Raw genomic sequence first — 23663 nt, 5'->3', positions numbered from 1 at the left:
CGGCCCCCGCCCCCCGCCCCCCGCCCCGCGCCCCGCGCCCCGCGCCCCGCGCCTCCCGTCCCCCGCGCCCGGCCTGTGCGCTCCGCGGCCCCCTGCGCACGGGGCCGCTGCCGTCGCCGCGGGGCCCTCCGGAGCGGGAGCCGAGGCCGGGGTCGGGCCGGGGGCGCGGGCCGGGGCCGGGGCCGGGCGGGGGGCGGGGGCCGACGCGCTCCAGCAGGGGCCGAGCGCCGAGCGGGGATGCCCGCGGGGACGCCGCCGGCCGCCGGAGCGAGGTGAGACGCGACGGGACCCTCGGCAACTTAGCGGAGCGGCCGCGCTCCGGGGTGCGGGGTCCGGGGTCCGCGCGCCGGCGGCGGGAGGGGCGGCGCAGCCCTCGGCGGGGGGCGGAGGCGGGGAGCGGGGGGCGGGGGGCGCGCTCGTGTCTAATAAGAGGAGACAAAGGCGGCTCCCGCGGCGCCGAGCGCGGTCGCCCCGGGCCCGGGCCAGCGCCTGTGCCCCCGCAGGTGCCGCCCGCTGCCACCATGAGCGAGCGCGCGCAGGCGGCCGGCGAGGTCCGAGTGCCCCTGGGCGCCCTGGCCCCGGGCGTGGCCCCGGCGAGCCCCGGGGCGGCGGCGCGGGAGGCGGAGGCGGGGTCGGGGCCCGGCGCGTCCCCCCCCGGGAGCCCGGCGGCCGAGCGCGGCGCGGAGCTGGGCGCCGACGAGGAGCGGCCCGTCCCGTACCCGGCGCTGGCGGCCACCGTCTTCTTCTGCCTCGGGCAGACCACGCGGCCGCGTAGCTGGTGTCTCCGGCTGGTCTGTAACCCATATCCTTCTGGGCCGCCGGGCTGTGGCTACGCGGGGACCCCCCCCCCCCCGTGCCCCTGCGGGACCGACCCGTGGGAGCGGAGCGGAGCGGGCGGGGCGGGGCGCGCGGGCTCTGCTTCCTCCCGCATGGGGTGTCCCCCTGGACCGCCTGGGGGTGGAGCGTGGCGGGCTTGGGGGCAGAGGGGCCGGCGGGGCCGAGGGCGGACCCCCTGCGCCCGCTCGGGTGGTGGTCAGGACGGGGCGCTGCCCTCGGGCTGCGGGGACCCTGGCTGGACCCTGGCTGGGGAGGGGGAGGCCCGAAGAAAGGGGAGCGAGGGGACCCAAGTTTGCAGCCTGAGCTCTGGGCTGGGGGGGAGGCGGGGTGCATTTGCGGGGAGGGGGACCCTCCTTCCAGGGAGCGGTGCCGTGATGTTGGCTGTGAACTCACCGCTTCAGGCTGAACTCGGGGCTGGGGCTGATCTAAGTCATGCGCAGCTGGGGGTGGGGGGCAGGGACGCAGCTGGCTCTGTCCCCAGAGTCCCTGCCCCCGGGGCTCCTCCTGGGCTTTCTGCTCTTGGCTAGAGTAGCACAGACTTGCAGAGAAGGCTCCAGAGGGGTTTGGGTCGGACCAGGGGGTCCCCAGAGGGATGCAGACCGCAGGTGTGGGGGTCCCCCAGCAGGTGGTCTTTGGGCGCTGTCTCTGCCCCCTGCATCCCGCCCTGCTGGTTCTTGCGGCTGGTGGGAGCCGGTCTTCAGGTGGCCAGGCCCCAGGTGCTGTGCCTTCGGGCCCCTGGACAGGTGGGGAGGCGGGGTGGGGGTGTGTGGCCATGTCCAGGAGGTTGACCCAAAAGGGGACCTCCGTGTATGCTCTCTTCCTTTGAGTAGAGACAGAGACAAATTGAGTGACGTCTGTGTACTTTATCTACCTTGTGTGTCTGACTGTATAAATATTAAATGTAAAAGAGGAATCTGTACCAAAAAAAGTAATAAAATGCATGGTTTTTTTTTTTTTTCTTTCTTTTAAATCCAAACATTAGCTGAGTCCAGAACACTTCCTGGTTGTGGAGAAGGTGGTCGTGGTCGCAGCCGCAGGGCCGGCCCCTCTGTCTTGCAGCCTCGGCAGCCCTTGTGGGGGGGCATCCCCGGGGGCCCAGGTATCGGGGCTTGGTCTCCAGGGTGCCTGTAAGTTTGTCCTCTGTCTGGAACTGTGGCCTGGAGACGGCCCGGCCGCCTCATTTTGGCAGGAAGGTGGCATGGCTGGGTGTGGTGCTGGGTGATAGGGTGGTGTCTGAGGGCCCCGGGTCGGGACAGGGCTGGCGGCTGGCTTTGTCTGCGTGTTCGGCATTTCCAAGCATGTGCAGAGACCAGATAGGGAGAGGGCCGAGTGGGGCCTGGGCTTTGTCTCCTCTGACAGTCCCCATGTCTGGCTGCTGTGTTCTCTGGAGCCTGACCCAGGGGTGCTGGGTGTTCCGGGCGCTTCGGGCCGGCTGTGTCTCTGAGGATGTCTGACGGGGGTGTTTGCATTACTCGGTGGAGGAGGGGGGCAGGAGTGAAGCCCAGGGGGTTCGGCAGGGCTGTGTGCTGCTCTCCTCGTCTCCATGCTTGCTCGTGACCCAAGGAGGAGGATGCTCAGTGACCCTGGGCAAGCAGGCTGGGAGTGGAGGGGGGTTGAGGGGCTCAGCTCCCCGGATCAGCTTACTGGTGTTCTGTGGAAATCCTGCATCTGTCAGGCAGGGTGGGCACGTCCCGGCCTCCAGCCTGGCGGAGACGGCTGCTGACCTCCAGCAGATGCCAGGCCGTGCCGTGGGGGTGTGTGTCGGCTCTGGGGAGAACCTAAAATAAGCTGGCCCTCCTGGACAGGTGGGGATTGCCCCCCCCCCCCGGGAGCCTGGGGGACCTCAGCACAGCCTTCCAGAGCTCTCCACGTTCCTGTGGGTCAGCAGGCTGGCCCGGGGTGGACAGGGGGGTGTCCTGCAGCCCAAGGCTGTCTCTGCACCTCCAGCCCCCGGTGCGCCCCGTCCTGGAGCCTCCAGAGGGCAGAGTCAGGGGCGGGGGGACGGGATCATTGGGTCTGCTCTGGGAACCCACACTCCGTGGAGCAGCTTCTCACTCCCCAGAGGCTGATGGCATCCCAGCTGATGTCTCGGAGCCGGGCCCCACGCCGCGATCGGAATGTAGGAAGGGGCCTTCTTTAAGCCCTGAGCTCTTGGGAGCACCCATGGGACGACCCCAGCTGGGCAGATGCACATGGGCCGCCTCGGCTCTGAGGGGGCTCCGAGGCGGGGTGGAGCAGCCGGCAAGGGCAGCCCATGTCCTTATCGATTCCTTCGGTATGTTGAAAACACTATCGTGCTGGAAGTTTGGGGCGAGCGCTGCTTCTCCTACACGGGTTTATTTATAGAGGAAGGTGGGTGGGATCTGTGTTGTCGCCTTCGTGGCTGAGTTACCTTCTGCCCGGGCTCCCACGGGGCTCCTAACTCCGCTCTCATCTGCGTCCTAGCACCTGGGCCGGGCAGGGCCTCTGGGGACACTCAGTGTTGGGAAGGGGGGATGCCCGGAGAGACAGCCGGCAGCCCAGCAAGGAACCAGGAGGTGCCCCCCCCGGGGCTCAGGGGTGGCGTGCACCTGCAGGAGGTGCCTCCCGGGGGCTGGGTACCCAGCGCGCCTTGGCGCAGGGCCCCCGAGAAGCTAAAGGACGCGCCAAGGTCATGCAGCTCCCGGAGGGCAGAGCTTAGTGAGCCCGGTGTGACACTCAGGTCCCGTGTCCGGCAGGAGCGCAAGGCTGGACCTCTCCAGCCTCTTAAGAGCATCTGGTACACGCCGATGCCTCAGGCTGTCCGGCCGCCGGCGGTACGCGGGGCTCACGGTGGTGCGGGGGTCCTTGTGGGGACGCTGCGGGCATCCACAGGGAGGGGGCCGGCCCTCCCTCCACCCTGCAGCCTGCTCTGGCCCCGCAGACCTGACGCGAACAGGCAGCAACAAGCTGTCCTCGCCTTCCTGACTTCGGGGCTGCGACCCCCTGAGCTCTTTGCCCGACGCATGGGGCTCCTGTGTGTGCTCTGGGGACGCGGGCCCAGGGTGTCCCCCTTCCCAGCCCCTCCTCATCCCGGCACCTCGTTCCTGGACCCGGGCCCTTGTCCTCCCGGTGCCAACACGTCTGTTACGCTGGACTGGGAGCCCCTGGCTGGCCCCTCGGGGGAGGTCCTCGAGGGGTTCTTGGCCGGGCCCTCGGCAGGCGACAGCTGGAGCGGTGTGGCCGGGGCAGGGCCTTGGCTGCGGGCTGGCCAGGTGTGCACTCACCTTGCGCTCAGCACCCTGCGCTCAGCACCCTGCAGGCGGGGTCCCCATGTCTCCCCGCATTCTCCGAGCAAAGGCAGAGTGGCCCGGGGTGCATGTGTGTCGAGTCCGCCGCTGTTCCCTGTGGTGCTGAAGCCCAGTGGGGTCGCTGAGCCCCGACTGAGGCCTGGCCGGGGATGGCCCGTTGCTGCTCCCTGGGGCTTGCGCCATTGCGGGGGGTGGGGTGGTGGTGGTGGCAGAGGTTCAGGCACCCGGTGTGGAGGCGGGGGCTTCACGGGGATGGGCTGTGCCCTCGGACCTGCGGAGGGCATTGCGGGTGGCAGGTCTCAGGCTGGGGGAGCCCTTTCCTTAGTGTGGGTGCTGCTGGGGGTGTGGTGGGTGCTTCTGGACGGGCCTCACCTCCTCTCGGTCCCTGAGCGGGAGCTGGGCTGTGAGGCGTCCAACAACCCAGCTGGGTTCTGGGCAGCTAAGGAGGGCTTCCTGGAGGAAGCAAGGTTGGGCTGAGCTGTGTGCACAGCGGGAGCTGCGGCCTGGAGGGCGTTTATGGGTCTCGCCAGGGCTTTTGTGGCCCACGCGGACTGGGAGGCTGTGACCACGGGATCCTGCTCTGATCAAAGGTCCAGGTCGGTGCCCACGTGGCCCTGGCGTCCAGCAGGCCGTGGAAGGACAGTGAGTGTGCGCTGAGCTCTGAGGGCAGGGGGGACCTGGCCTGGACCTTGCTTTCCCCGCAGGGGCCGGGCCTTCCAGGCTGCCCCCGCCCTACACCCCCCCCACCCCCTGGCATCTCCGGCCCCGAGTTGGGGAAACAGTTGGTGTAGGTCGAGCTGACAGATTAGCTGGCAGAGGCCAGGGAGCCTGACTCTAGCCCCGGGGGCCGTGCTGAGCCGAGCGCAGCCCCCACCCCTGCATCTGCAGCCCAGCGGGACCAGGGGACGCGGGGGGGCGGTCAGAGCCAGGCGGGGCTCCTGGGCACACCCGCCACGAGGCGCCCCCACCTAGCAGACCTGTCCTGGCCGGAGCTCCGCACCGGCCCCCACACTGGGCCCGCAGTGCCTCTCCCCGCAGGCCGCCCCAGGACTCGCCGAGCTCCACCACAGGCCCAGCCTGTCCAGCCGTTGGCCACTGGCCATCCTGGGCGGCTGGCCTGAGCCTGGTGGAGGCGTTGGGCTGGGTGCCCCAGATGGAGGCTGTTGGGGCCTGGGGGCCAGGGAGGTTCCAGCAGCTGAGTGGACGCAGACACCGGTGGTGGTAGGAGGATGTAGAGCAGGGTGTTCTCCGCGGGGGGACGGCACAAGCAAAGGTCCTGAGGCAGGTGGGACGTATCCATGAGGCTGGAGGGGCCAGGGGTTTGCTGCGAGGTAAAGGTGAGCTGAGGCAGCCAGCATGGTGGGCGGGTTGGTGGGGTCAGGGTCACTCCTGGGAGGGTCGGTGTGGACACCAGGCTCGGGGGACAAGGGAGGAGCGGTAGGGAGAGCCGATCAGCTGGAGGGCACCGCAGGGCAGAGGCCGGGACATAGAGGGTGCTGGTGCCTCCTCGGGTGCCCGCGAGGCCCAAGCCAAGGGCAGGGTTACAGCCGAGCCTTCAGGGGCAGCTCTGAGCTCTGTGGGCATCACATCCGGACCACCCACATCCATCCTGACCCGGGGCGGCCTTGGGCGCCCTCCCTGGCACGGCCTGTGCCGCGGCGGGCCACACGGCCGCCTCCCGGAGCAGAGGGCTGCCAGGGCTCCCCGTGGGGTCAGGAGGTGGAGGGCCGGGGGGACGTCCTGGAGCTGCACGCTCGGCAGCCCCACTCAGCCCGCGCCGGACGCTCGGGGGCCGGGCCTCGACCCCAGGCAGCCAGTGTCAGGCCGGAGATGTCCTCTGTTCTTGCGGCCGACCTGTCCACCCAGAGGCCCGGTCGGGAACGCTCCTGCTTTCCCTCCCCACGAGCGGGCGCGTAAGTCAGGGGCGCGGAGGACCCGGCGATCCCTCCTCGGTCGTTAATTGCCTGGGAACGACCCCGAGTCACAGGTCGGATTGCTGGCAAGGGGCCGTGGAGTCAGGCATCGGCCCGCGGCGACGTGGGCCTGGCCTCGCAGATGGGACGGGTGCAGGTGGGGACGGTGCGGCCCTTGCGAGTTGGCGGTGGGTCCGTGGGTGACAGATGGGGGCCACGCCGTCTCCACCGAGTGAGTAGCAGCTCCCCGTTCTGCTCGAGGGGCCCCACGGAGCGGATGCACGCCTCGCGGGGGAGGCCGGGCTGCACGTACCCAGGACCCGCCGGGCCCTCGCCCCTGTGCTGAGGGGGGAGCGTCAGAGCCAGGAGCTGTCACCCACAGGATGGTTGACGGGCACGGGGCAGGGACGCCACCCTCTCCCTGCTGGGTGCAGCGGGGAACCCTGTGATGTGGGTGGCTCCTGCTGCGGGGAGATCTCGGGGGCTCCGGGAGCAGCCTCTCGTTCCGGATGACACGCGTGAGGACCGTGTCCAGGGGCGCCCCACTGGCCATCCCTGACCGCGGCCTGAGCCTCTACAGTGGACCAGGCTTGTCAGGGTGAGGGAGGCAGAAAGACAACCTCAGCAGCCCCCTCCCAGGGCCCTGAAGTATGGGGACTGCCCAGGGTGACACCCGTGGCCCCCGGCCGCCCCCAGCCCTGGGCCTGTGGTCCCACCTGCCGTCTTGCTCGCGTAGGAGGCCCCTGCTCAGGCGGAGGGGGGCTGGTGGCCGCGGGAGTGCAGGGCGGGGGACGGGCAGGAGCTCGTGGGTGGCACAGCCCCTGTCTAGGTGTGGCCGAGTGGAGAGAGCCTGGCCAGCAGCGGGCCTCCTTGCTCATGGTCATGGTCACTGCCTGGGTTCTCCTGTCCCCCGGTCCAGGGAGGTTAGCACTCTGGACCGTGTGGATGCCGCCGTGGACGTCGGTGTGGAGGGCGCTCCATGGTCTCCAGCCGCGCCGTCTGTTCCAGCTCTTTGCTGGCCCGCATCAGCGCTCCCTTGCCCCACGAAGGCCCTGCAGTTTCCAGGGTTCCTTGTGTGCTCCTGGCGCCTGCCTTGCCTGCATCGGGTCCCTCACGTGGCCTCGATTGTCCTTTCTGGTCGCTGCTGGAATGGGGTTTCCAGGGGGTCGGGGTGAGGGCGCAGTCCAGTGCACGGCTGGCCGGCGAGAGGCCCTGGAAGCCACTGGCCTTGCTGTCCGTCCCAGCCCGGCTCTGGGAGCACCCAGGACACGTGTGGGGTGCACGGTCCCGGACCCGTTAGCCAGGGGTGGGGGAGCTGCAGAGAGCAGAGCTTTGGGGGAGGACGGGATGTGTATCCCTGAAATCTGAGGCAGTGGGGGCCCTGCTATTCCAGACCCCATCACGGGGTCAGAGGCTGGGGTGCTGGGGTCACCACCACCCAGGAGCTGATGGCCGTGGTGGATGAGGACATGTCCTGGGGGTGTTTCCTGATGGGGGGGCTTCCTCTGCTCCCCCAGACAGACCGCGCTCCCCGATGGCCTGTGTGCAAGTCCCCCAGGTTCTCGGGCGGGTGTTACCGGTATGAGGCCTGAGGCCGTGGCCCGACTGCCTGCCCGGCGCCCCAGGGGCAACCTTTGAACTCCTCCTGCCTCCCGGGCAGTCCGGCGGGTCTGCGGCCAGCTGTGCCCCAGCTGTGAGACCTTCAGGTGACCTTCTTGGACTTGGTCGTGGCGACAGCAGGTAGGTGAGGTAGCTGCGTGGCGACTCCACGTTCCTCAGGCTCCAGGCGCCACGTGCATGCTCTGGGCTGTGCCCTTGGCCCCGGGGAGGGGTCCTCAGGGACCCTGGGAGCCCACAGAGGGGCGAGGAGCCGCAGGGGCGCAAAGGCGGCAGTGCTGGGCTCCACCCCTGGGCATCCCTGGGCAGCCTGGGTTGGGGGCAGCGCGGCACCCCTGGTCCGCGTCTACTGGGACCCTCAGAATGCGGATCTCCCTGGAAGTCGGGTTTTTGTGGATGTAATCACATCGAGACAGGTCGGCCTGGAGCGGGGGGGCCCTTGGGGCAGTGGCCGCGTCCTCAGGAGGGAGGAAAGATGGGCCCAGAGCATGCGTCAAGCCCCGCGATGGTGGTGGCGGGTGGCGGGGTGACGCGGCCCCAGCCCCGGGCTGCCTGGCCTCTCCTGCAGCCTCCAGCACCTGGGGGCCCGAGGGAAGCGGCGTGCCGACCCCTTGGCGTGGACGTTGGCCTCCAGCCTGACCTCCCCTGGGCCGTGGGGTCCGTGTCAGGGCCCCCGCCCCAGCTCGCACACCCCGGGCGCCGCTGTCCGTCCCCCATAGGGAGGGAGACGAGGCACTGGGCGCCGTCACGGGAGGGAGCCCTTTATAGGATGAATCACGCTCAGCTGCACCGTGTCAAGCTCTCCGGCGAGGAGCCCCCGGGGCAGAGGGAGACCAACCGTGACATCAGCCATGCTGGGCCGTTCCGGGTGGATGGAGGGTGTGGCCCTGAAGCGGTCAGCAGGGGCCCCGGAGGCCCCCGGGGGGTGCATGGGGGCTCCACGTGGCAGACGGAGCCGCAGGTGAGCCCACCTGACCCCGTTCCGCAAGCTGCGGCCAGTGCACGGCCTCCTGCGTGGGCAGAGGGCAGGGCTGACGGGACTGGAGGCCCAGCTGGGGACCCCCCATCGTGGCAACAGAACCTGGGAGGCCTGGCTCGTTCTTCGGCCCAGAGGGGGGTCCCGAGGATCGCCCTCTGACCCCAGCCCCAGCCCTCTGTTCTTGGGGTGTCCCCGTGGGGTTTGGCCATGAGGTGCGGCCCCAGACGGTCCCCTGGGGCCAGGCTGTGCTCCCAGGTGGCAGGGGCGGCCGTGGGCAGGGGGCAGGTCCGGCGCTGTCTCGATGAGCTGCTGGAAGGGGGTCCTGGCGACTGTGGCGCCGGAGCATCCCCTGAGCCGCTGGCCTGTGCCCGCTGCTGCTCCAAGGCCCAGCCCCCCAAGACGGCGCCCCAGCCTGGAAGCACAGAGGGCGTCCCTGGCCAGGTGGGGGCCATGCGGCTCGCGGTGCCTGCTGCGTCCCTTTGTCTTTGCGCCAGTCTGATGAGTCAGCCTGCATTAGCGCCTCGTGGACGCGGGCTGGGTCTGGCCCGTGGGTGCTGTGCTCTCGGGCGCGGCAGGTCCCCTCCCGAGGTCCTGGGGGAATGGGAGTGCCCTGAAGCCGTGTCCAATGGATACGGGGTTCGGGCGTCTGGGACTTGGAGGACGCCTCCCTGGGGCACACGGCCCAGCCGTCAGGAGGTGGACAAGGGGCTGCAGGGACACGAGAAGGTGCCGGCAGGTGGGGTGTGGGGAGCACCAAGGGGGGCAGGACACGGGGGGCTCAGAGGCTCACGCACCCCAAACCACAGAGCACCGGGCTGTCCTGGTCTCTGGAATGGTCTGGAGCTGCTTTTTAAAATTTTTTTAGTCTATCACAAAACGTGGATCACTTGCTTGGGGGGGGACGCAGACTGGGGCGCCCGCGGGCAGAGGCAGGGACCCGGGAAGGGGGCAGGTCCCCCGCTCTGTGTGGCGCAGGCCCAGTGGGGTGGCAGGGGGGTCAGGACGGCCCAGGCTGACCCCAAGCACCCCTGGGCGGGGCCCCCCATCCTGCATCCTGCAGCCCTAGTGTCCAGATTCCAGCGATTCGCTGGCTTCCCACCCTGCGGCGTCCGTCTGTCACCCTCGGGGGCTGGACTGGCCGCCGGCCTCTCGGTGACTGCGCAGCCCCGGGTCTGCGGCTCCTGCCGGGGTAACGTGGGCAGGTGGGGGACCCAGTGCCCTCTGACAGCGAGCCCCGCACTCGCGGTGTGGCCACTCCCCAACGGTTGGCACAAGTGTCCCATGTGCAGGTTCAGTCCCAGCAGCCACCACTTAGTGGCAGGGATGTCCTGTGGGTTCACGTTCCCCAGGCGGCGCCAGGACTGGGCCGATGCAGTGGGGGCCGCGCCGTCGAGGGAGGCTGTGGCCGGGCTCGGGGTCCCGGTGCTGCCAGTGGCAGGTGGGCACGCCCTGCAGGTAGGGGGTGCATCTGACCATGGGGAGCGCCCCACCTTGGCGTCCGCCCCCGGGGCACTCAGCACCCAAGGTCTGCGTCCCGATAAGCCGCAGCTCAGGGCAGGTTGCCACGTGGCCTCTGGGTGAGCGCAGCTGCTGCTTTCACAGACGCGTGCAGGGGTCACCCATACCTCACCAGCTCACACACAGAAAGCACGCTTTTCTCGTCCCCTCACCAGAGAGACCCCGACCCTTCCCCGCGACCCCAGGTCTGCTGTCTGACCCGGCTCTGCCTCTGCTGGGCGTTTCATGAAAACGGCGTCGCTAACCGTGTGGCTCCTGTCTCCGGCCCGTGCCCCGGGCAGGTCCACGCAGTGGCCTGTGATCAGGCGTCACTCCTGTCATGTGGCGGGGCCGCGGCGTGTCCGTTTGAGCATCTGTGCGCGCTCGGGCCGTGTGTTCCTTTGGGGTGCTGGAGCGGGGCCGATGTGCAGCCGTTGGCAAGTTTTGTTTGAACCCGTTTTTGGGGCCCTTGGGCGTGTACCAGGTCACAGGGGAGCCACGCGGACGGAGGACCGGCCAGGGTGCTTTCCGAGGCGCTATCTGCTTGTTAACCCCCAGCCCCAGCAGGTTGGGGTCCCGAGGGGCTCTGTGGGGGCCTTGGGGGTGGTCGCACAGGAGGCCACCTGTGAGCCTTGGGCACCACGCCCCGCCTGATGCTTCCTGCCAACAGGTCAGGGCGTCCCCTCGGGGGGTGGTCCTGGCAGCCCCCTGGGGGAGAGCGGGGCCCTTGGGTCCGGACCTCCCTTGGGGGGACCCTCTAGGGCGGCTGGGCCACGGGAAGCACACGGCCCGCCAGGTGTGGTGTCCTGGCGCCAGATGGGCACGCAGGTGGGGCGAGGCGCGTGCTGGGCCGGCAGCAGGTGGGAGGCACGGCTGGGTGTGTGCGTGCGTGTCCATCCGTCCAGCATCCATCCCTTGCTCGGCCCTCTGGAGAATTTCAACACCCACGCTTGGAACGAGGGAAAAAAAAAATTATTAATGAGCTTGGAGCGGTTGCCATGGGAACCTGTTGCTAATGAATCTCTGGGGTTCCTTTTACCTTTGCTGAGCGGAGCTGCTCTCCCAAAGACGACATGTTTCCCACTAATCAGGTTGCCGTGGCAACGCCTGTCACTAATCCCCAGCCTCCCTCCTGGCTTCCTGGCCTGGCCCCACTTACATAAAGCAGTTTCTTGAGCGCAGGGCCACTCTGGGGTCGGAGACCCCTCGGGCCCGACACCTGTCTCCATGACCAACTGGCCTTCCCCCCGCCCCCCAGGGCCACACGCATGGTCCCTCCACCACGGGAAGCAGAGGCACCCAGAGCCCATGGTGTGTGGTGTTTGCTGGAAAGAGGAACCGCAGAGGGTCAGTCCTTTGCTGGGCCCACCCCGCGTCCTGCACGTGGATGGCTGGAATACAGTGGGCATTCAGTAAATGCTGAGCCAGGGCAGCAGTGCAGCCGGTGGGGCCGTGGGAGCTGGCCTCTGCCCCGTGTGTGCCTTAGGCCTGGCGGTAGAGAATGTTCTAGAAGGGCTGCAGACACCTGCACCTCCAAGGCAAGGGTGGACTCGCCCGTCCTGACAGGCAGGAGGCCAGGGGGACAGCCTGCTGTGATGCCAGTGCGATGCCGGGGGCTCCGTGCAGAGGGCGGTGGTGCTGGGGTCATCGAGCCCCCCGGGTCCCGCCCTCATGTGGGTGCACGGGTGGACCCTGCTCTCGGGAGCTGGCCGTCCCCACCACCCACCCCCCTAGCTCGGGGCCCACTGGGAGGCTGCAGGTGCCACCCCAAGGGACCCTGGTCAGTGTGGGACACCCTGCGGCGGCCTGGGCGGGTGCTGGGGGGAGGCAGGCCGTGCTGCTCGGCAGATGTGATGGTGCGATAGGCTTCCTGGAGGAGGCAGTCACACATGGCTCTGTAGGGGTGGGGGTCCCAGTCACGGGGGTACCCAGTGTGTGTTCTGGGCCCCTCAGGTCCTGCCCTGGGGGCTGCCGGGGGCTCCATGTCCTAACGCCCTTAGTGGGGCCCCCCGTCTCCCGTGACAGTGGGCTCAGGCTGCTGGGACAAAGGAGCCTGGCCCAGGCGCTCAAACTGCAGGGGTGGGGTCTCCTGCACGTACGTCCGGGAGCCCGGCGTGGATCTGTGCGCGTGTCTGCATCTGCCCGGGGGTCCCAGCCAGGTCCTGCTTTCGGAGTTGGGGCTCTCTGGCCTTCCCCCTGGAGTCCTGGGCAGGGTTCCCGGCCCCTGGGCTCCGTCTGTGGGTCTAGCTTCTGCTGCACTGCCCCCGGGTCCCCAGGAACACCCTCTCCAAAATACCCTGGCTGGTGAGCACCTAGCCCGAGGCCCAAAGCCGGCCCCTGGGGCAGCTGCTGTCACGGCTCCTGGCAGTGGACGCAGGGCCTCCGCGGGCCTCGTCTGGGGCTTCCTTCTATGGACTGCACTCCTCGCGGGGTCCTGCTGACCTGGGGCCGGGGCGGAGGACGCCCTGAAGCTGCTCCCACCCGGCGGGCAGCACGGGGAGGTGAGCCTGGGCTGGGGTCTCAGGTCCCGGAGAGGCCCACCGCCCCGCTTCTAGGGATGCTGCTGCCCGGGGCCTGAGGCTAGTGGCCCAGGGCAGCAGGGAGGACGTGGGGAAGATTCTAGATGATTCTAGATGGCAGGGTGAGCTGATGTCGGGGGAGTGAGGACCAGAGAGGGAAGGTGGGCGGCTGGGCGGCGGTCCCCAGGGCCGAGGTCTCCGCTCCCCACGTTGCGGTCACTGTGTCTGGGTGTCCAGGGCTGGGCCGACCAGGAGCCCCAGCCGGATGAGGGGGTCCGGGAACAGCTCCGGGCGGGGGGTGGGCAGATGCAGGCAGGGCATCTTGCAGCTTCATGGCACCCCAGCCCTGCATGTGGTGCATCTCACTCCCTGGGCTGACATCGTGGGCTGAGGGGTGGCGTGAGCGGGAGGCTGGTCCTGGGGCCACCCTGGACTCGCCACACGGGGCCCCTCCTGGCCACCTGCCCCTGCCCACGTGCTGCAGTTGCCGGGCCAGACGGCTTCGTGCCTGGGGTCTTGGGGACCCGCATCAAGTCAGGACTGGGGCCCCCTGTGTGCACACAGCCACAGGCCCCACAGGCACCTGCACCGGCTCCTCAGCACCGACTGGGCTCCTTCGGGGGGGTGGGGGCTGCAGCTCGGTCACTGGGGTGTCCGTCAGCGGCGGAGGGGGCTGCAGCGGCAGCTCCCCTGCTGCCGGGCATCCAAGCAGATACTGGGCGAGTGCCCGTGGGGACGGGCTGACTCCCGGGGTTCTGTGGCCCTCCCAGCCTGAGCCGCCACCCTGGTGCCTGCTCTGGGTCAGCCCGGGTCCGTCCCACGGTTGCCGCGCTGAAGCTTGTGTGTGCTGCTCATCGTGCCTGTGATTTATGGGGGTGGGGGGCAGCCCAAGGGGGACAGAGGCCCCAGGGCCCCATGCCTGGCCTGTCCCTGCATGGGGTGCTGGGGAGGAGACGGAGCAGACACCCCAGAAACCAGCTCCTCCTGCCTGCCCCATGTAGACTGGGAGGCTGGCGATGTGGGGGGGCTCTGAGAAGGACCCGTCTCCGTCCCCCACTCCTCACAGGCCGCCCCTCCCACCTGTCCCTGGGCCCCGAGCCCTCTCATGACCACCCCGTGAAGGTGGCGGCCCCTGGACGTCCCCGCGGCCCTCGCCTGCCCCCCGGCCCCCCGCTGACCCCCGGCGCTGGGCCAGGCTGCCGTCTGCCTGGAATCCACTGCGGCGGAGCACCCTGTCCCAGGCACGACCCCTGCAGGTCCTCCTGGGAGCCGGGCGGGTGGCAAGCCGGAGTCAGGTTCCCCTGGAACTCGGGCAGGAGGGGGCTCCCGCAGCCTGCCCCCCACGGGCCTAGGGGGTGCCTGAGGCTGGGACTCGGGCAGGGGGCTGGGGCAGGCAGGGGGATGCTTTTTTCCAGGCCCTGATGGCCGCGGGGCTCCCCACACCAGCTGCGTGGTCCCCGGACCCCTCCAGGGGCAGCCCAGCCTTGGGACCTCGTGCTGCCCTCCCCTGCTTGTCTGGGAGGTCTGGGGGGGTGGCAGGACCCCGGGTGGGCAGGTTGTGCCGCGGCCAGGCCCTGTCCCCACTGCTCTGGAGACCTTGCGGAATCTCGCCGGGGAGTTCGGGGCTGTGGAAGCAGCAGGCGTGTTTGCTGCACATTTGAAATACGGCCTGGCGGCTGGTGGGAACAGGGGATGTTTTAATTCCTAATTTAGACTGTTTATCTGCAGAGCTCTGGAGGCCAGGCGGGAAGAGACGGTGCCCCCCCCCCACGCCTCTGAGGGTGCCTACCGCCTCCAGCATGCTCTGGGTGGGCACGGGGAGGGGGCCCTGGCCTCCGGATCCTCCCGCATCCCCCACGCATGTTTGTGTGGTCAACGGGCGCCGCCTGCCCCCGAGAGGGCTGGGCCCCGAGGCCTGTGGACTCCGGAGTGCAGTGGCCTCTGGTCGGCTCGGGAGTTTAATGTAAAAATGACATCAGAGGTGGGGCGGGGGTGGGGACCGGGTCGTTAACCATCTAACCGCACGGCTGCGTCATGCTCCCGCGTCACCACGGCCACCCTAGGATCCGCGTCGAGTCTCCGACTTTGGGAAGGACGCGCTTCTCCTGGCACCCGGTGATCTCGGCTGGCTTCCTGGTTGCCACGCCAACTGGGTCTGCACCCCTCTGGTGTCCCCTCCCTGCACGCCCTCCGAAGGGGTGCTCGGCGGGGGCCCCCGCAGTGGGGCCGGGCGGACACCCTGCTGTCCTGTGTGAGCTGCCTCTTGTGTTCCTGCCATAAGTCACAACCATGGGCAGCGCAGCGTGGAGTCCTTCCGGGCAGGGAAGCCGCAGCTGGGGACAGGGAGGCTGGCCCCCAAGCTGTGTCCCCAAGGCCAGCTCCGCCCCCCATCCCCCTCAGCTGCTTGGGCTGCCCTGTCTGGTCCCTCCCGGGGCCTGTGTCACTGGAGCCATCCACCTGCACCCCTGCACACACCGTGCTCCCACAGTGCTCTCGGGGTGCCCGGCGGCCCCTTCCTCATGGATGCCTCCCGGGCAGCCCTGCTCTTTGGGGCTGAAGGCCCTGCAGGTCAGGGGTCACCAGGACGGGGAGTTCGTGATGCGCCGTCCCTAGGAAGGCCCCGCTGTGTATGGGGCCACCTTCCCAGATGCCCTGCCCTCGGCCCACCCGCGGGCCACTGTCCCCAGGTCCAGCCTGCTGGAGCTTCTACCCCATGTGGAGCCTTGTGCTCCTGAATATCTGCTTTGTGGAAGCTTCCAGAAACATGCAAGGGGGTTGGGAGGTCGGAGCCGCTTTGGAAATGTGCATTCCATGTCTGAACGCGAACAGTCCTCGGGTTTGCTCGGGGTCCGGCCGGCGCCCGCCCTCCGCGCCCGCTCCCACCCACAGGGCCTGGCCCACCTCCCCGGGCAGCGCCGCTGCGCACGTGGTGGAGGGAACCCGGGGACGTGGGCACAGCAGGCAACCACATGCCCGCGCTCCTCAGAGCTCGGGGATTCCCTAATTACAGGATTTATTATGAAAGCGCCAGCTTCCTCCGTGCCGGCTTCCTACAGCCGCGGAGACAAACTGCCGGCAGCCAGCGCCGGGGGAGGGGGCTGCGGGCGCCTGCCCGGGGAGGGGTCGCTTTGGGGCCCGCCGTGGGGAGGGGGCCGCATTCCCACCCGAGGCCCCCCAGCCAGGGGCTTGTGGGGTGGGAGCCCACGTGGTACCCTCAGGCCCGGCCCTGGGTGCCCGCTCAGGCCCTGGGCAGACGCAGGAGGCGAGTCTGGGCGGGAGGACGACGGAGAGCAGACCTGTGCTGGGTCAGGGGCGTGCGCGCATGTTCACTGTGTGGCCAGATGGGCCCGGAGGCACCCATGTCCTGTGGATGTGGGTGGCGTGGTGGGGGTGGTGGAGAGGTGGGCGCCGTCGGGGGGGGGTCCCCTGGGTGGTCGGGGACGTCCTTCCACACACGGGAGCCACTGGCTTGGGATGACCAGTGGGGTCTGCACGGGGACGGGCCCCAGGAGCTCATCTCACCGCTCACCTTCTTAAGATTTAAAACCGACGGATCTAGGCATCGTCGGGTGGCGAGCAGTGAGGGCGGTCAGTAGCCTGTCAGCCCGTCACACCTTCCAGTGGCATTTCTTCTGCTGACCTCGGGGCTGGGGGCAGGGACGGGGCCGAGGGCTCTGGAAGGGGAGACGCCGCGCTGCCCAGGCCGCTGGGGCCCAGCTGTGTGAGGCCCCCGCCCCAAGTGTGGACGGCCCGCTGCCCCGGGGAGGACAGAGCCATGCCGTTGTTGGTGGAGGGAAGAACGGCTGAGATGATGCACACAGGCCTCTCCTTTCCTGCCGGTTTCCAGGGACCGCGCTCCGACATAATGGATCGAGTTATTAGGGGATCAGCGCGGGCTCCGGCGGCTGGAGGGGAGCCAGATGGGCCCAGCACATGCTGCGGGGCGGGGAGGCTCCTGGGGCCCGGGAAGCAGGGCGCAGGCGCATCTTTAGGGAGGCCCTACTGTGTGCACAGCCCGCCTGGCGGGGGACTCAGGTCCCGGGGGCCTGGCCCTGTGAGCACTGCCTCGCCGCGGGTTGTCCTGCAGTGGGACGGACAGGCCAGGCCTGCGTGTCAGGTAAGCGTGCACAGCCCGCTGTCCGTCCCTCTGGGCGGCAGGACCCCCTCGCTGCTCCCAGAGCCTCTTCGCCCCCCAGAGCACGGTGGGGATGGGGCGTCAGGGCCACCCCAGCCCTGGGGGTGTGATGGCACTTGGGGCTGCATTTGTGTGCTTGGGGCGCCCCTGACGAACGCCACGGCTGCGTGGCCCAGACAACGTGCGCCGGTTCCTCCCCTTGTACCTCGACAACGTCTTTTTTTTTTTTTTTTTTTAATTTTTATTTATTTATGATAGTCACAGAGAGAGAGAGAGAGAGGCAGAGACATAGGCAGAGGGAGAAGCAGGCTCCATGCACCGGGAGCCTGATGTGGGATTCGATCCCGGGTCTCCAGGATCGCGCCCTGGGCCAAAGGCAAGCGCCAAACCACTGCGCCACCCAGGGATCCCTCGACAACGTCTTTAAGATGCTCCCTCTCCAGATGCGACCCCGTTCTGAGGCCCCAGAGGTTAGGGCTTCTACATGGCAACTTGGGGGGACGCGGTGCGGCCCCTGGCAGGGGGTCTGCCCTGGGAGGGATGGGAGGGGTGGCCCATCGCTGGTGGCCGTGACCCGGGTGCGGGGCCCTTTGCGCCGTGACCCTGGGAGGCCCCACATGAGCACATCCTGCACCCGCTTCAGCCGGGGCCAGAACAGGACTGTCGTCCTTGAGATGAACGGGGGTGACCCTGAGCCGCGGCCAGAAGGGAGCTGCTCCAGGGCGGTCCACTGCCCTCAGAGGGACACCAGCCCTGAGCTTTGGGCGGGCTCCCCAAGGCCGCTGGCGGGGGTGACCGTGTGCAAATGTCAGTGCCAGGGGTTGGCCCTGGGTGCCCTGGACGGGTGGCGGCACCGGGTACTGAGCTCAGGTCCGGCTGGTCTCAGTCTGAGCCCGAGGTCTGGGGCTCCAGGCCGTCGTTTTCAAGCGTCCCTGCTGTTGATAACGGGGTGGGGGTGAGGCCAGAGGGTCTGTGGGGTCCAGGGCAGGCGGGGGGCTGGGGAGGCGGCACCCCGTGAGCAGTGAGCCCGTGTGTGGGGGTGAACCCACAGGTCCCCGAGGTCAGGGTCCCGCCTCCCACACCATGGGCCACAGTGCCCCGTGCGCCGTGGGAGGGATGGCCGGGGCTGCCCCAGGCCTGTGCTCGTGCCCCGTTGCCCGGCGACGCTCGTGGGGAGGCTGGGATCTACAGGGAGGGGCCAGCGGTATGGGGTGAGGCTGCGGGGCCCCTGGGCTACCCGGGGGTGAGGCAGGCTCATGTGCGCTGTGTGTGAGACCGTGAGGGACCCAGGCCCCCCCCACGGGCTCGGGCACCGGGTCCCCCACAGGAGGGGGCCTCCTTCAGCTTCCCGGGCCCCGGGGCCATGGCAGTGGGGGCGGCTGGCGTGCTGCAGGCCGAGTTCCCATGCAGGGAGCGTCCAGTCCCCCGGGGTCGCTAATTCAGGCCTTGGGCAGCTGTGCGGCGGCGCTGAGGCAGCTATTTCTGGCCCAGAGAATTCCTGCCCGGAGCGGCCCCAAAGGCCTGTCCCACGGGCGGGCCCGTCGGCTCCCCGGGGGCCCTCCTGGCACTGTGCCCCTGCCCACGCCTGTCCCTTCCCGGGCCGGGGGCCACACAGAGCCCCCTCGGGGATGCCAGCTGGCCGGGCGTGGCGCCAGAAGGAGGCTTCACCTGCAGGGCCTCCCTCCCGCCCTCTGCGCCCAGGACCGAGCAGCCTTGGGGGGGCGGCCAGGTCCGAGGAGCCGAGGCCTCAGCTGCTTGGGCAGGAACCCTGCCAGCGCGGTGACGTGGGCATCATCAGGGGAGCTCGAGATGTGGGAAAGGAGCAGGGCTGGGGGCTAGCTGCAGCTTCAGACAGGAAACCCCCCCCACCCTGGGGCTGGGGAGCGGTGGGCCCGAGGCACTTCCGCGTGCTGCCACCAAGTGGCTGGCAGGGCCCCGGGAGGGTCCGTGGCCGCACGGCCGGGCTTCCTGCAGGTGCGCTGATTGGAGGTGGACACGGGGTGCTTTTCCACTCAATCATGCCTTGGAAAAAAAATCCTGAGTCAAGCTCTTTATTAAGAACTAAGCAGAGACATTAGCGCTTCTCCTAATTAGCACGGGCTCGGAAATGTGCGCAATTAGAGGGAGCTGGGGCCGTGCTTGGCCCTGACATCTAAGTGCGCGTGAGTGTGCGTGTGACCATGGGCGCGAGCGTGGGCGCCAGCTTTGCTCACGGGCGTGCGCGGGGCGTGCGCGGAGTGGAGTAGTACTCATGCATGGGCACGTGCGCCCAGACGTCGCACTCACTGTGGACGTGCCACAGGCTCTTGCTGTTGCCGGGGTCTGGGTGGGGGTGGGGGGCTGCCCACCTTCCATGCCCACCCCCCCTGGGGTAGATGGGCATGGATGCCACCAGGCCAAGGACAAGGTGGCCCCCGGAGTAGCTGGGAAATGACGCAGGCTGGGGGGCATGTGCACCCGAGCTGCGGGCGGCAGGGTCTCCGCGCGCCGGGCTCTGCTGGCTGGAGGGAGGCCGCGGTCCTGGGGGCCGAGGCTTGGGGAGGGGGCTCGGGCTGGCTTCCGGGGAGCCCCCGGGCACAGCTCTGGGGGTCCCCACGGCCGCCGGCACCCGGAGCAGCTCTTGGGATGCAGGGAGACTCCTGGGGCAGCGGGGGGCATCCACCGGGGCGGCAGCTCCAGTGGGGAGTGGGCTTCGCAGTGCCCCAGCCTCCCGGGGGAGGTGCTCTCCCAGGAACGGCCCGCCCCCACCCCCCCCCCACCCCCGTGTGACCCTGAGCCGCTGGCCGAGAACAAACAGCTCCATGTTTGGCCAGCAATCCCGGCCGGAGCAAGTGAGCATGAGTCACGCAGGCCTAGACTGTGGGTGGGGGGACAGGGACGGGGACAGCATTGGGGGGGCTCGGAGCAGAGGGCACGGTGTAGAAGAGGCGGCAGGACAGAGTGGACGCGGTCCTGCACCCCGGTGGCTGCGGCCTCCTGCGGGCAGGCGGGCCTGGGGGTCCCGGGGCTCGGGTGGCCGCCGGGGGCCGTGGCCCTGGGTCTCCACAGGTGGGCGTGAGCAGGAGCTGACCACAGGAGGTCGGGGCCCTGCCCCGTGCAGGGGCCGCTCTGCTGTTAATGTCGCATGGTGTGCCTGCAGCCGCCTGCGGCCCGGCCCTCAGTCTCCTCCTCCCCGTCTTCCCAGACGCCAGCAAGATCTAGGCCGCACCCCTTCCCGTTAGAGCCCCCGGGGTCGCGGCTGAGCTCTGGGGCTCCTGGGGGGGTGAGGTGGGGATCCCCTCCCACAGCCCCCTCCTCGCCGTTTTCAGCAGCTTGTCATCCTGGCAGCGACCTCAGGAAGGAGGGGAACCACCCTCCCTCACGCCCCGGGGTGGCCGCCTCCCCCTCCTTGCACCGGGATGCTGGCACCAAGGCCCTGCTGCAGGAGCTCCGTGGGCACCGTCTCCCCATGGCCATCAAGAGGCTCCCTGGCACGGTGGCCGTCCTGGGGAGCTCACTCGGTCCGGAGCTCGAGGATGGGGTCCCTGCCAGGGCACAGAGACCCCTGCCTGAGGCTCCAGCAGGGCCCCGGCTCCTGTAGGTGTGGGGTATCGTTGGCAGATGCGCCGGTGTGGACCTGCTGCGGCCTGTGCTGTGGGGCCGGAGCCCTGACCCTGCCAGGACGGGGCGGGGGGGAGGGGGCCCGTGGGGCCCCGCCTGCCTTGGGGGTCGTGGCGGTTAGCCCGCTCACAGCCCGGGGGCCTTTGAAGGCTGTGCCATGGGGCCTGGGCTGCCCCTTACACCTCGACCCCGTCACCCAGGCCCCGGGGGCTCTGGGCAACGGCGGCCGATGCGGGTCCTACAGAAGGGGCCCCGTGTGCCTGGTGTTGCGGTGGGGCGGTTGTGCCCCAGGGGGCCGGGAGGAGGCCCGCCACATCCACGCAGACACTGCGCCCAGTCTCCGCCCTGTGGGGCGGAGCGACAGCCGTGATGGTTTGGGACCCCGGCAACATGGAGCCGTTGCAGACAAAAGCCCCAAAGACGCAGCTCGTGACGGACGCTGAGGTTGCACCCCCTTCCTGGAAGGTTCACCGTCTTGAGGTGTAGCCGTTCTGGGGAGTGTAGTGCAGTGACTGGTGCGTGCTTCAGCTCGTCACGTTCTAGAACCTTCCGTCCCCCCTGGGAAGCTGTGTCCCCCACCCCTGCCGCTCATGGGTCCACGGCCTGCACGCCTCGTAGACACAGAGTCCCGCATACCCTCGCTCGCCCGCCTGCTGCCTCCCCCCAGCAGCCCGTCCCCAGGGATCACCCGTGTGGTAGCGGGTGTCCGTGCGCCGCCCCGTTACAGCCGAGCAACACCGCATGGATGGGCCACGTTCTGCTTGTGCGTTAGTGGACGTGCCGTGTTTGCTGCGCTCTGGCTCTCAGGGCCCCGCTGCTGGACACGCGGTCGGAGGACCCATTCTGGGGTCGGGGCGGCCCCAAGAGCCACGGGGAATGGCCGGGCAGCCGTCTGAGGGTCTTCCGGAGCGGGCTGGGGCCTGCGCTCCCCTGGGAGCTGGGCATGTGTGGAGCCCCGCTGTGCCCGGCCTGCCGTGCTCCGTCTTGGTGCCTCCCGCCCCCTCGAGGGCTCCCTGGAGGGGTCCGTGTGGCACGGGGAGCGGGTGCTGCGCCCGGGCGGGTCCCCCCATCAGCAGCCATGCACAAAAGCACGCGGCTTCCTGTTCAGGTGCCGGGCAGGGAGGAGGCTGCCCCCGCGTGTGGCTGCAGCATCTCCCGGGAGGGGCTGGCCAGCTGGGCGCGGGGCAGGAGACCTGGGGGCTCCCACCACCCACCACCGGGGGTGAGGGCCCAGGTATGTGTCCGGGTGGGTGGGCCCTTCCCCGGGCCTCCCCCGCGCGGACAGCGGACCCCCAGGCCTGGAGACGCCGCGGCGCAGACGCACACGCCGTGTGGAGGCCCCGGGGACCCAGCCAGGGGGGCCACAGAGGTGGCCTCCAGCCCAGGCCCCACCCCATGCCCCACCCCGTGCCCCACGCTGAGCCATGGCTCCCCCACGAGGGCTTCTCCTGGGACTTTCCCGTGCCCCTTTGGATACTTCCATGCAGCGTGTCCTAGCGAAGCCAGCCTCTGCGCTGCAGCTTTGCTCATGCACAGTCTCCCGCCGCTGCCTTGTTCCCCTCCGTCCACCCGGGAGGGGTTTCTGTGCTGATCTCGGCGCCACCATCGCGGTCTCCCCCCGTCTGTGCAGACGTGGTGGCGTTCAGCCCTCAGCGGTCACAAGCCATGCTTCCTGGCCGTGTGGACCTCTGGCAGCCTCCCCGGCTCCCTGGACCTGCCCCAGTTCTCCGCAGTCGTGCGGATGGAGGGGCTGGGAGGGGCTGGGGCTGGGGAGGCCGCGCCGTGGGCTGAGAGGCGGCCTGGTTCTGGACCCCGGGTCTGGTCTGTGGCAGAGCTGCCGGGGTACAGGGGATGTCCCCCCTTCAGCAGCCCGGGATTGTTCTCCTGCAGGGTGGGCTTTCTGCCCCAGGAGTAAACATATGCCTTTCTTCTGCAAGTTGGAAGACTGAACAAACACACAAGAGAACGGGGGGGGGGGGGGGGGGGGCGGGGGGCGCGGCAGGTGCGTGCGCATGTGGGCTGGTCCCTGAGGGCCTGGAGTGGGGTCTGCGCTTGGCGTTCCCGACACGCAGCAGATCGGAATGAGTCCCCGAGGGGCGGTGTCCCAAGTGGGACATCCTGGCGGTGGGGTCGGCCTGGGAGGCCTGAGTTTGGAGTCTCTGGGCCACCCCACCCTGCACTCCGTCCTCCTTGCTGCCCGCGCCCGCCGCCTTCCTGGGCGCAGGGACGCTCACGCCAAGCTGTTGTGGATTTGGCCTAATGGAGCTTAGCCGGCGAGCAGATTGCTCTGGGGGGTGGCAGGCAGGGCGCTCGGCCTCCAGAGACAGGGCTCTGCATCTCTATGTGCGTGATCTCACGGCCACCCCCCAGGGGGTCCAGCCTGTGGGGTCAGGGCCCCGTCCTTGCAGCCTTTCAGCCCCCTTGTTCCCTGCTGGCCTGCGGCTCCCCTAGAGAAGACACGATGCACTCCTCCCCCAGTGTTGGCGACCAGCCAGGGAGCATGAGGGGGATGGGGCACGTGGAGCCTGCGGGATGCATCCTCAGCACCTGAGGGCTAACTGCGTTGCTCCTATCCACAAGTGGAGAAACTGAGGCTCAGTGTGAGGGGCAGGCACTTGTCCCCAGGCTCAGAGCTGGGCGCAAAGGGGAGAAATGGTCGGCACGGCTCTGGGGGCCCCGAGCCAGCAGCCCTGGGTGGCCTTGGGGGCCTGCGTGTGACCTTGAAGATCTGGCTCAGGGGTCCAGGCCCACCGTTGGGTCACACTGTCCTGTGCCATGCTGGCCTCTGTGGGGACCCCCACCGCCTTCCAGGCCTCTCGAACCAGTGTCCCATGGCGTCAGGGTCCCCTGTTGGCACAGCTGCTGTGAGGGGCGACAGCCCCCGAGATGTGGACCGAGGGGCCTGAGCCCTTCTGGCTTCTAGGACTGATGGCATCTCCGTGCGGCGGTGGCCGGGGCTGCCCAGCGGCCCCCAGGGTCACCCCCACTGCCAGGCTGTCCCTGCCCCGTCCGTCCTGGAAGCCTGGCTGGGTGTGCTGCTCCAGACCCGCGGGGAGCTCGGGAACGAGGGAGGGCAGGTCGATGGCGACCTCTAGTAGTGCCTCGGCCGCGGCCGGCAGACCCCAGGCCGCTCAGCGGTGCCCCTGCCCTGAGCCCCCCGCCCCCCAGCGCCCGCAGGACCGCTTCAGCACCACGGACAGCAGCCCCTGGACTCCGTGTCCCTGGGGCCTGGTGGTGGGGCGTCCACGTGGCCCCTCGGAGCCCCGTCTGTGCGTCTGTGACGCTGGTGCCAGAGCC

At 69.3% G+C, this 23663-nt stretch overlaps 1 protein-coding gene across 1 annotated transcript in view; it reads left to right on the top strand.

Annotated features, from left to right (window-relative positions):
• Nucleotides 1-146: 146 nt before the first annotated feature.
• CACNA1H (calcium voltage-gated channel subunit alpha1 H) overlaps nt 147-23663 on the top strand; it is a 49846-nt gene continuing 26329 nt past the window's right edge. Inside the window, exons 1-2 of the mRNA XM_072754194.1 lie at nt 147-272; nt 504-802. Coding sequence (XP_072610295.1) covers nt 522-802 — 281 coding nt within the window. The 5' untranslated portion in view covers nt 147-272; nt 504-521. The remainder of the gene's footprint in view (nt 273-503; nt 803-23663) is intronic.

Source organism: Vulpes vulpes, chromosome 3 (genome assembly GCF_048418805.1).
Source record: "Vulpes vulpes isolate BD-2025 chromosome 3, VulVul3, whole genome shotgun sequence".
Classification (NCBI taxonomy): domain Eukaryota; kingdom Metazoa; phylum Chordata; class Mammalia; order Carnivora; family Canidae; genus Vulpes; species Vulpes vulpes.
This window is presented reverse-complemented; position numbering and strand designations above follow the sequence as displayed.